Source organism: Eptesicus fuscus, chromosome 14 (genome assembly GCF_027574615.1).
Source record: "Eptesicus fuscus isolate TK198812 chromosome 14, DD_ASM_mEF_20220401, whole genome shotgun sequence".
NCBI classification, from domain to species: domain Eukaryota; kingdom Metazoa; phylum Chordata; class Mammalia; order Chiroptera; family Vespertilionidae; genus Eptesicus; species Eptesicus fuscus.
This window is the reverse complement of record NC_072486.1, coordinates 43,950,837-43,964,162: the sequence shown is the minus strand read 5'-3', so window position 1 is coordinate 43,964,162 and position 13,326 is coordinate 43,950,837. Positions and strand designations below refer to the sequence as shown.

The following is a 13,326-nucleotide window of genomic DNA, read 5'->3' as shown; positions in this document are numbered from 1 at the left end:
GCAAGAATGGACAGAGAGAATTTTTAACCCAGGTAGATTCCATGAGCTGTGACCATTCATTAAATGTGGGAGGGGAGGGCAAGGCAGAGAAGCAAAAATGACTGAGGTTCAGCCCTAGCTGATTTGGCTCAGTGGTTAGAGTGTTGGCCTGCAGATTGAAGGGTCCCGGGTTCGATTCCAGCGGGGGGCACATGCCCAGGCTGCGGGCTCCATCCCCAGTGTGGGGCATGCAGGAGGTGGCCGAGCAATGATTCTCTCTCATTATTGATGTTTCTATCTCCCTTCTTCTCTGACATCAATAAAAATATATATTTTTTAAAAATGACTGAGGTTCAAAGCTTAAGTGAATGCAAGGCTGTGACATCCTTTGCAGAAATTAGCAAGTCAAGAAGAGTCAGATTAAGTTTGCATCCCAATTTTGCCACTTATTTCTTTGAGATAGATATGCATGTAAAGTTCTTAGAACACTGTCTAGCACAGTGGTCGGCAAACTGCGGCTCGGGAGCCACGTGTGGCTCTTTGGCCCCTTGAGTGTGGCTCTTTCACAAAATACCACGTGCGGGTGCGCACGTACAGTGCGATTGAAACTACATGGCCCATGCGCAGAAGTCGGTTTTCGGCTCTCAAAAAAAGAAATTTCAATCGTTGTACTGTTGAAATTTGGCTCTGTTGACTAATGAGTTTGCCGACCACTGGTCTAGCACATAACAGGAGTTCATTAAGTGGATGGGTTTGTAGAAAAAATGTCTTTAGAGATGCCTGCAAAGAGAAAGCCCAGTATCTGGGTAGACACAGTCCAAGATGTGGCCCAGACAGGAAGTGGATTAGACAGTAGATATGCAGAGAACTGGTAAAGTCACTGAGGAAGGGCCTCGTTTCTGGAGAGCAGAAAGCAGCAGCAGCAAGTTAAACAGAGGAAAGGTAAGAAAACAAGGAGTGCAAGGTTAGGGTCAAGAAATTCAAGTTGTGCCCTGGCCAGTGTGCTCAGTGGTTAGCACTGGGTTGAAGATGATGGTGACACATTTCACCAAATCATCACCTTGTTTCTTAACCATATATCCATGAGTTCTAACATAACTGAATTATGTGTAAAAGTTAAAGGAGATATTTAAGAGTAAAATCTACTTGGTCCTACATCCAAACACAGAAATGCAAATGAAATAATTGTTTTCTGAAAATTTCAAACTACTGAGTAGAGAACAGATTTCTCTTTTTTAGCCTCACTATAGTCTCCAAGACCAGAAATGTTAAAAATGCCATTTGACAGAAAGAACTTTAGTTGAAAACAGGTAAGCAGGATAAAAGATATCCTTTATTTTCTTCAAATTTTTTTATGGAATTGTAATAAATACCACAAGAACTTATATGCATATATGCATAGCCCATGGACACACACAATAGTGCCATGAAGGCCCGGTGTGGGTGGGAGCTGAGCAGAGGGGGACAAAGGGTGGGATAATGGGGGGCATCTGTAATACCCTCAACAATAAAAATTAATAAATTAAATTAAATTAAAGGAAAGAAAGTTTTCCAAAGTTTAAGAAATACCTCCTTGGTACAATCACTGATTTTCTATAAACTTAATCCTTAATTACAATATAATTAGTTCATATAAATTAGTTTAGATGTGCCAATGGCCATTTGGCTAGAATTTACTTGAGTTTTTATGAAGAAAGAAGAGAGAAAACAAGCTCATCTTGCAAATTTAATGTTTGAATTCAGATTCAGGCAGGATTATTAATCAGTTAGATAGATCGGTAATAAATAGAATGTTAATAATTAAAAGATGAAAGACAAAAGAATGAGGGTGGTAATCTCAAATAGTGAGGACTATTAAAATATGAACTTGTTTATATACATTAAAGCATATATCAGATAAAATATAAGTATTTTATAAATTATGTATATAATAAAATATAAACTTGTTTTTAAACCTTCCCAGATACCAGACTAACCTCCACCCTTTTTTCTGCTGTGAATTTATGAAGGGGGAGGGGAAACATGCCTTATTTAATCTTCACTGCCTCCTTTCTTATTATTTCAAATAACCTTCATTCATTTTAAGAGGTACTATGATACAACACATTAGAATAACTGGTAAATCTTTTTAAAAATACCAATACCCAGATAAATTAAATCAGATTTCTGGGAATAGGTCCTGCATATCATATTTTCCAAAGGTTGTCTCATGTGGTTCTAAAAGGCAGCCAAAGTTAAAAACTGGTGGAGAGGAAAACAGTCTTAGAGAAAATGTCTGGCTTCAAACCTCACTTCTACTCAGTAGTTGGCTATAAATAAGACACATGACCTCTCTGAGTCAGTTTCCACTTCCATAAAATGGGAATGATGGTTTGTAGCTACTTCTCACAGGTGTAAGTTTCACATGAGAGCATTACTCTCAATGACATGCTCTGCAATTTGCTCCTGATAACCTGTTTTGAGCCTCCAGTGAGGGAGGCAGCTGCTTTTAAACCTATAAACGAAACATTATCATTTCCTATCCAGGGTACTTGTATCAGCATCTGTGGGGAAGGCCAGAGAGGGAGAAAACACACACTCACCCAGCCAGCAGTTCCATGGAATCAATTCTGAGAAAAATATCACGGTCAGCGCCTACTTCCACCTTGTATACACATGTAAGATCTCATTATTACCCACTTCACTTTCTTCTTAGCATCTGTGAAGTGGTGTGGTTAAGAGGATGAGCAGAGACATATGCTAACAGAAATGGACATCATAGTTTTTTCACATTCTCTTAAATATTTTAGTATATCTTTTTGTCTACCTTACCAAAACCCTAATAAATTAGTTGAATTCAAGGGCTACGTTGGATTAATTTGGATTCAGCCCTTTGCTGGCTGCATTATTTAACCTATGAATCATGGTTGAAAGATTGGTCTGTCAATATGAAATATAGAAAACAGGAATTTAATTGACATTAATTACCATGAATTTCTTCTGGTCTCTTTTTTCACTAATCTAGGCATACGAATTGAATAATACATTGAAAACATACATCTCTGTCAATTACCTTATACACAGCATTGAGGCCCATGAAAGAAAATGTGCTATGCATTTTGGTCAGTTGAGTGGCTTGGTTGGAATAAACATAGAGGTTTTAAAGTCACAATGAACCTGCTTGAGAACTGGTGTTTTAGGTCATTAGCTTTTATTCTTACTTCTTTATTACAAAGTAAAATACTGTGATCCTTATTGCTATTTTAATTGGTTTGAGTATTCATTTTATAAATGTCAAATATCTATTCTTGTGGCATAAAGCCATCCTTCACTTTTAAAATTGCACCCATTTGGAAGATTCTGGAATTTTTTATACTAAGAAATTAAACACCTCTACTTGTTAGTCCCACTGCAGAGAATAACATTTTTTAAAAGCTAAACACTCATCAAGAGAAAACTGGTTACTTACTATGGTGATGATTTTGTAATATATACAAATTTCGAATCATGGTGTACATCTAAAACTAATATTTTATATGTTAATTATAACTCAATAAAAAAGAAAAATAATTGGTTAAATAACTCATAAAAGGGACTGTCAGACAATTACTACAATATTTGTAGTCATATGAGATATTCAACATGTTTTTAAAATGTAAAAGTAAGTTGCAGCCCTAGCTGTTTTGGCTCATTGGATAGAGCATCGGCCTACGGACTGAAGGGTCCTGGTTTGATTCTGGTCAAAGGCACATGCACAGGTTGTGGGCTCAACCCCCAGCAGGGACCATACAGGAGGCAGTCAGTCAATGATTCTTTCTCATCATTGATGTTTCTATCTCCCTCTCCCTCTCCCTTCCTCTCTGAAATCAATAAAAAATATATTTTTTTTTAAAAAAGTAAGTTGCAGCCCTAACCGGTTTGGCTCAGTAGATAGAGCGTTGGCCTGGGGACTGAAGGGTCCCAGGTTCAATTCCAGTCAAGGGCATGTACCTTGGTTGCGGGCACATCCCCAATAGGGGGTGTGCAGGAGGCAGCTGATTGATGTTTCTCTCTCATCGATGTTTCTAACTTTCTATCCCTCTCCCTTCCTCTCTGTGAAAAATCAATAAAATATATATATATATATGTAAGTTGCAGAACTCTATGCATACTATGGATCTACTCAGGTTGTAAAAAGTTTTTATTCTAATTTTATATATACATAGAAAATTTCTGGAAGGATAGAACAGGAGTTATTGACTATGGTTATTTGTGGACAGTGGAATGATAGGGCACTTACTTTTCACTTTGTACTCTCCTGTACTGTTGAAATTGTTTGTTATAAAGCCTGCATTACTTTTATAATTTGTTTAATAGAAATGTTTAAGCCCTGGCCGGTGAGCATCATCCCATTCACCGAAAGGTCACCAGTTTGATTCCCCAGTCAAGGGTACCTACCCAAGTTGCAGGTTTGATCCCTTGTCGGGGCCTGTGCAGGAAGCAACCAATCTCTCTCTCTCTCTCTCTCTCTCTCTCTCTCTCTCTCTTCCTCACCCTTCTTCTCTCTCTAAAATCAATAAAAACATTTTTAAATGTTTAAAAGACTCAGAGGGTTCCACCATGTAACTCACCTCAATCATCTGCATATAACAATTGTGTTCATGTTCTGCAGGTTTTACACAGATGCTCCACTAGCTCTGCCTGAACTAGCTGCTTAAATTCTATTTGATGGATAATGGTAGAAAGGGAGAAAGCAATCTCCGTTGATAGGTTTCAGCACTGGTAGAAAGTAGCTATAAAATGGAAGTACATTGCAAAACAAAGCACCCCTGATTTTGGAAGGAAATAACCACAATAATCATTCTTTTACAGTATAGTGATCAACTATGTACACAGATTTCTATAAGAATCTTGATTTCCAGAAGTTTCAATGTATTTTTCCATTCACTTGAACAACATAGTTGAGAAGAGCAGTATTTTAAGTAAAATTTTTTCATGTATTAAACTCGAAAACAGAGACTTAAAATACTTTTAGATTATTAGAGGATAGATAATCAAGTGTTCCTAAAATGTCTAAGGAGTATGTGTGTATATGTGTGTTTTCACTAATTAGATTGCCTCATTTTCATTTTTACTCTAAATTCTTTAGTCCCTGGAAATCTAGACATAGTTCTATTTACAAATGGAAAGTTTTCAAAAAAGAAACAATTTTAGTTCCTGAATTCAGTATTAACATTTTGCCAAGAAGCAAAGTATGATTGTCTTGTTTAAGCAATAATGTTACCCTATGTTTCAGAAACCTTTTGAATATTACTAGAAACACTTTTTATATTAACAAAATTAGAAATACACTAAGAAGAATATGTAAAAACTCACTCTGTTCAAGAAAGATTTGAAACAGATAAAATGAATACACCAGTGTTCTGCTTTTTAGACCCTAGAATACCATCTGCTGATATGAATAGTGAGAAATTTTCAAAGTTGGGGTTCATGTATCACAGCCAAATTTCCACAAAATCTCTTATTTTTCCCCCAAATTCTGACCTGGGGCATTTTGTCCCACAATCATCACTTCTGCCTACCATTCAAACAGCATCTTGTCAAATCGGGCTGCAAGATTAAGTTTCCCGATTCAGAATTCAATATTGTAACCCTAAGGATATAAGATCCAAGCTGGAACATTCTGTGTGTTGTGTTTTTTTAAAAAAGGATAAAATTGTTTCAGCCCAGAGACCACAGTGTGCCCTGACCATAATGATGAATCATCGGACTGACACTAAGTGAAATGAGCTTGATGTCTTGTCTTTATTCGTGCGCATTAAGGAGCATTTTACATTTGTCCCAACTCTCAACCTTTTCTCCAAAAGGTTGAAAGAGCCTTGTTCCCCAGTGTTATTTAAGGCTGACAAAGTTAACCAGCTCTGTCTGAAGCCAAGACTGGCCTGTTACAGCCCAGAGCTGTATGCCTGGCTCCATGCTCGCCCAAGCTGGCCTTCGGTTTTGGAGGAATACAGCTTAAGATCTAAGAAACATCTACCTATTTTCTCAGATAGCTTCAATGTCAGTTCGAGTTTCTGGCATCCATACGTTTGTGTGGTTGCAATACTGCCTCTCAGTCTCAACAATAATTTCAACTTTTTTAAAAATCTGTATACGAATTCTGCACTGTAAACTAACCTCTCTGTAAATGATGCGCTTTATTCTTTTCAAGGGTTTACCTGAGTTCTGATCTATGTTAAAACACCATTTAATAGGCATTTAATTTTTTACAGTATACCTGTTTCTTTCAGTTTTCAGAGGCTATGGATAAATGTTTTCTACTTTAAATAGTTTCTAATTATTCATGAAAAAACCAAAGTCATAAAACATGCAAACAGAGTCAACATCATACTAATAGCCAGAAGCATCTGTTTTAATAGGGCTGCTATTTCACAACACCCAAGCACTGATTAAACTCTTGTAAAAAGGTAAAAAAAAAAAATAAAAAAAAAAGTTGCTTAATTTTGAAATTCATGTTCCATGGCACAAGCACTGTAAAGGTGTTTCTTTTTCTCTTTTTGATTTGTTTTTTAATTTTTTGTCCTGTCCTAAAGCCTTGTTTTACTGCTTACCTCTGTAATCTAAACTTGCTAGGTGAGATGACGTACACTTACGAAATAACTTGACAAAAATACTAACAACAGAAGCAAGTGTGTTGGTGAGTTTTCTGCTGCCGTTTTGCTTTGTTTTGCTTCAGGCCTTGTCTCTTTCCAGTGCCCTTTGCTGCCCAGCCAGCCCACAAGGATTCACTTTCCACTTATTACTCATCAAACTCACTCCGGATTACAGTGGACAAGAGAAGGAAAGCTGATGGAGAAATGATGTGAAGGAAAAGAGCAACATACCAGAGCAATGCATTTGAGTAACTATTTCCTTTTCACTCGAGTTGTCAACACATTATTTTGCATCTTTGACCTTAGGAGGCGGGAGTTGGAAATTGTATAGGTCTCTCTTCCCACTGGAATATTCCACCCCCTGAGGGAAAAAACAACAACTGAAAATAGGTTAAATTTAGAATATTCTCTTGATCCTCAATTTTCTTGCTCTTAAGGTTAGAAAAATGCTGCTGAAGGGAGTAAGGATTCCTGCAGCTCACCAGGAATCAGTTTCAAGTACCAACAGCTAATCTCTGTCTTTGGAAGGTTTTGAAGCAAGTGATAAAACAAAAACTTATTTTCTGAAACCAGCCTACTTGGAAAATAAAGTGTTTCAAAACCTAAAGAGCAGCCTTTGACATAAATAATCAGAAATGTTTGCAATTTTTTTGTGACTACTTACATACAATGGTTTTATATTTAAAAGAAGTGATAATTCTGAAATGACAATATAGTCTATTATAGCTGGGGTGAAGAAAATAACACAAGCATAGGGCAAACCCGGAAGAAAGACTTCAAATAAATATTAGACTATTTTTGCCATAACCAGCTCACATTGTTGAATGGGAAGAACAAGAAAATAATAGAAAAGAAAAAGGATCTTACTGAAATGTAATGACAGTCTCACACAATCCCTTCTTCAACCTAAGATTTAGAAGAAATATGTAAAAAATAAAATTGGTACAAATTTTGAACGAAATCAGGACAACATAGCTAATGGGGTAATCGGCATGCAATCCCAGAACAAGGCTTGGCTCCGTAATTTACTTTATTGGGCACAGATCTCACCTACAACCACTTCTACTACTAATAGTAATTAAGGGAGAAAGAGAGTGAGGGAAGATGGAAGGGAGGAAAGGAGAAAAAGAACACAAATGGAGATTTGGAATTATATTTAGAACAGCTTATTATTTCCCAAGTAAAAGTTTGGTCACAAAATACAAATTAATGTAAAAGTTGCATAATTTGTATTTTCTGTTAGTGTTCAAATAATGGTTAATATTTAGTTTTTTGCATATTTTTTCAAGCCTAATCCTTTTAATTTTCTCCTTATTTCACAACCTTACTTTTTACTCAATCAAATGTTAGAAAACAACTGTTTATAGGATATTACAATGTAATTGAAAAGTGGAGTTCTACAGTATTTGCAGACATTAAATTCTAATTTTCATCAACAATAAGGATGAAAACAGAAAGATGCTTTCAACTGTTTGATAAAATACGGTTTACACAGTGAAGAAACAGTTAGCAAAGAGTCTTTTTTCACCCACCTCTACAACAACTACTATATATTTTACACATAAACATTTTACATAAGGCAGGGGGGGCAGGCCGGCCAACTTCCCACATCCCCTCCCCCTAGCCAGTCAGCCCCAATTGGGACTGGCTGGCTGGACCCCACCTGTGCACAAATTCGTGCACCGGGCCTCTAGTAGAATATAAAAAACTAACATCAACTTCCTCTAGGTATAGATGGAGTACTGAATGAAATGTGTAAGGTCACTTAGAAATACACAGTATAAATTTAATGTTAGTGACCCCCACACTTAAAAAATAAATACTAGCACTATTTTTTATTCATAAAGAATAATCCTTAATTAATTTGTATTTTCCTACTATATTATTCACCTGTAATACCCTAATAAAGGTATTAAATCCATTTAAATCCAAACAACAATTTCACATCCCCAAAATATATAAATTTGTGGAAATGACATGACATCTACAAAAATGAATTTTAGGAGCATATGAGTTATGCTTAGTATGTGTAAAACAGGGTTAGGTTAGCCCCAAAGTTTAATTTTCATACAGAGGGCATGAAAATCAGTCTAAATGGACAGAGAACAACCTGCAATCGTGTTATTACTGCCAGGTCCCCTCCCCTAGACCACTTTCCTCTCGCATCAGCTTGAGTATGTTCTAGGCAAGCCACATTAAATACCTTTTGGAACAAGGGAGGGGAAATAAAACGATACATAAAGTTGTTTTTGGTACTAGAACAGTAAAATATTTTTGTGCCCGAGTTTATATGAGAAAACACGCACTGAGATGCTGTCAAGTCAAATGCACTGTTACCCTCACTCCCCTCCTGAGCCATTATTAGCACACTGAGCATCTGTCTGGGACAACTGCATCCACTTTCTAATGTGCCACTTTCAACCATTTAAAATGTCTGACTATACCTTGGAAAAAAGACCCATTTTACTGGTAAGGAAAATTGCATAAGGTTTTGATTGCACTTGCAATGTTCTCAGACCTGGTTTGCTCGCTCTTGCACTAGTACCTTAGCCATGTCCACGGCAGGTGCACCCAGGGGCACTTTTAACCTGCGGTGTCTCTCCCATTCCCAAACTCATTCATAGATATGCTCAATAAATACGTTTATCTAATTTGCCTCATCTGTTGTTTTCTTATTAAAAACCAATTTAATATCCTCTGTTCTGTAATATTTGCAGAAGTCAGTATATAGGCACGTGCTGCCAGCTCAGACCCTCAGGCCTGCGCATCAAGATGGCAGGCTGGTCCAGGGTCCTCCGGGGACAGAAGTGCAAGAAGGAGGATTGGACATGGTGACCCGTCCGTGTGAGATGAAAAAAAATAATCAGGAGGTCTGCAATTCTGATGAACTAATATGTCACTAACAAGCTCAGTTTTGCAAAAAGGAAAAGATGCAGTAAACATAGTATAATGACTATGAGAGGTGGGAGTGTGAGTCTTCCTTTTTAAATGACATTCAAACCCTCTGCTTAACTGTTTAGTTTGAAGTATTTTTAAAACCCATTTGCAAGTAACAATCCATCTATAGTTCCAAGGGTTAGAAGGCTCGCTATAGATAACTATCGAAAATCTGGATTTATTTCCCCAAACTGTATGAATGACCTAAGTTTCTTGATCTCGATATGCTAGGCTGGAAGTGTAAGTACTAGATTGCTTAATTGCTTTTTCGGGTTAGAGTCCTGGGGAAAAGGTATGAGCAATATCTGCTCCATGAAGCCAGTACACTCTCCCAAGCTGGATCATGGCCAGCAACCCAGAGGTCTACGCCTTCCCCTCCAGTGGAAGTAACTGGATATTTGATCCTAGAGATGAATGGGGGGAAAAAAAACAACCAACGGTCATATTTCAAGGGAACCTTTCAGTATCCTGAATGGAAAATGTCATTGAAAACTGGCTATTTGCTCTTCCAACCCCAAGCCATTGAGTAACAGAACTCAGAACAGAAAAAGAAAAGGACAAAAATAATTATTGCAATATGTATTTGAGAAGGAACACATAAACATTCTCATGATCAAATGGGACTTTCGCACCTGCTGAGTAGGTATAAGTGATATTGAAATCCAGAGCTGAAAAATAAACCTTCTCTTTCTGATTATGAGTGAATGCAAAACAATAAAATACATGTTCACGTTCTTTTATTTACAGTTAGGAGTAGTCATTTGAGTCAATATTATTATCTGTGCTATAACAATTAAAAGGAGATCATTTCCAATTTGCATGCCCTCTTTCTTTTTATATGTACAGATACAGTTTCAATTTAGGTTTTCTGATCTTTATGGTATGCATATGGGACAGTATACTATGTTTCTGTGCTTTTGAATACTTAGTGTTTCAGTTCTAAAAAATAAGGAGCATTTTAGTTTGTTCATTTTTAGTAGAGCAAATTTTACAACCTTCAGAACAATTACTTTTATAATTTACTAGCTTGACATAAGTATCTGAGTTTTTAAACAAATAATTTATGAGAAATTACATCTTCAGAAAACTTTGACACAATTATTTATAAAACATTCATAACAAATGAATCGCATATATAGTTCCTGGACCTACTGAGCCTTTAAAAATTAGAGAACATACTAAATACAGAGAGAACTATATAATAATAACCAATTGTAAATCCTGACAAATTAGAAGTCTGGTATCTGTAAAGTGTATACTGATTCCTTTTTTAAAGTATATACTTGAACCTTTTAAAAGTATACATCTTTGCAATTATTTCCAATAAACATTATTAAATGACATATTACAAGTATATCTCCTGTTGTTTTTTTTTCACCATCTCTTTCCCCAAGTAAGAAAAAATATATACAAAATAAAATCCTATTTCTTATTTGGGACTAAAACACAGTAATTTTGTACAGTATTAAGATCATACTATGACATATGGAAGAGAGAATATGCTTGCAATCTAAGTAAAGTTTCATTAAACAGGACAAAACAGTTACCAGGAATTCGCTTTATTTATATACAAAAAGGTCCTTAAACAAATATGTATTTAATCCTATATGCCAAATTTAATTATTTAAGCTATATTTCACATACTTACTCATCATTGAACATGTACACTGAAATGGGTATCAACAGTATATAAAATCAGTTCTTACATATTTTCTTCTGACAAATATATGCCTGAAGACTTCACTTTATATATGTCTGTATAACAAAACCAATTTGAAAGTTTAAAACAATATTGTTCTGCTTTTAAAAGAGTATAAGCCTGTGGAAACATGGTATTATATATCTGACATTTTCCATCTAAAAGTACATTATGAAGCATGCTAGTATTAATAAACCATGTGCTTTCAGAACCCTAAAGTGCTCTGCTGTAATTTTGTTGAAAACCGATTAAGGTGGTATATCTTCTCCCCATACTATTAATATACAGCCAACAAATTTTATGCCATCACTTTGCCAGGATGTCTTGATTGGAAAGTGTGCAAAAAAAAATCCCACAACTTTTAGGAGTTTATCAATGTTCATAACCATATTCTGAATGATAAGTTAATAAATAGTTCATAAGTAAGCACCGAGAACTTAGGAAAATGTTGGTCAAAAAATACATTACAAAACAACAACAACAACAAACAAACCCCATACATTCTCTTTTTCCTCACCCCACCCCCACCAATCGTCAGAAAAATCACCCTTCCTTTGCAGCCGGACACTAGCATTCCTTTCACCACTTCAGTTATCTGAAAGCAAATGAAAATACAATGATCCTTTCCTCTCCCGATTTAGCTTCCAAGGCAAACATTTCAACACAAACAGAAAGTACCGATTTAACAGAAAGCACGGAACCGAAAGAGCAAGACTCACTGACCCATTTGGAAGACAAAGACGACAGAACAGGAAAGCTCTAAACATCAGCTTGTGAGGCCTCTGAGAGAGATTCTTCTGGCATTTCATCACAGCAGCCCCAGACCAGTTCACCTCCCTGGATCCCGGGAGGAGGAACTAAATAGAGCTGTTTATTAAAGCTGTGGTGCTGGATTGCATTAGGAAACGCAAGCGGACCACCTGGACCTTTCAGATTGTGTCAGTGTTTCATTTGCAGCCTGCCCCTCTGCCGCAGCCAAGACCACTACTACATTTACCAGGCTCGATCACACACCTCCTGGGTTAGAAGTAAAGGCACGTGTACTTATGTATTCAGATTTTCCAGAGAGAGAGAGAGGAGAGAACACAAAAAAATATCAAAATAACAATACTGAACAGAACATGTTTAACTACTACCTAGGAAACATAACACTTGATTCTTGCCTCACACTTTCTTTCCAAGATCACAATATCCACAGAAAATCAATTCTTAAAAACAGATTTTTAAAAAAAACATTCAGACCAAATTGTAAATTAGATTTGTTCTAGATTTTTGTTGCTGTCTTAGTTTTAATTTTTAAATATCGCCATGAAGTTTTAAGCTGAGGTTTCCTGGCTAGATTTAATGGGTGCCTTTTGCCTTTTGCACTTTCAGCACTACCCTGGCAGGTAACTGGAGATACAGATAGAAAGATGGTACTGTAAATATGAATTATGTGAATGATATGGTGAGACCCTTGCGGAAAAAAAGGGGGAGTTGAGAAATGGCTGACTCCATACCTGACCAATTACAGCTTGCATGGTCCCTGTGTTCTGCTGGGCTGAGAGATCGCAATCCATCATATGTTGTCTTTGAAAAGGAGAATGGGGGTTTCTGGCATGCATCTGTCAATCAACTTCTGTACTCACAACCATCACCAAAAGCAAGGGGGGAAAAAAAGTCAAGCTGCTCCACCAAATAGGATGAAACCGTCATGTGACCTCCGGCAGGCACGCACACACACATTCACTACCTCTATAGAGCGTAAGAATTTTCTGTAGATATGAAATGACATTGACAAATATCCAATACCAAGTAAATAAAGTGAGACAAACAGCTATTCACCAAAGACAAAACATTGGCTGTGATCTTCCACTAAAGGTTTAATAAACCTAAGAGGATTTTTTTAATGCTCTAGGAACCTATGTTTAACACAAAAACAAAAACAAAATTAACTGTTTCATGCACTAATTGAGACTTTGATTTCCACATACAAATTTTTTTTTCAATTATAATTAAATGCCCTACTTCTCTTAAGTTGCCCTAATGATTTTATTTTCACATTCACTAAATTACCTTTTGACAATAGGCAGTAATCTCTGCAGTTTTTGTTAACATCAC

At 36.4% G+C, this 13,326-nt stretch overlaps 1 protein-coding gene across 1 annotated transcript in view; it reads right to left on the bottom strand.

Annotated features, from left to right (window-relative positions):
- Positions 1-12,830, bottom strand: part of POU6F2 (POU class 6 homeobox 2) — a 427,905-nt gene extending 415,075 nt beyond the window's left edge. The window contains exon 1 of the mRNA XM_028160000.2: positions 12,726-12,830. Within this exon, the coding sequence (XP_028015801.2) occupies positions 12,726-12,830 (105 nt within the window). The remainder of the gene's footprint in view (positions 1-12,725) is intronic.
- Positions 12,831-13,326: the final 496 nt, after the last annotated feature.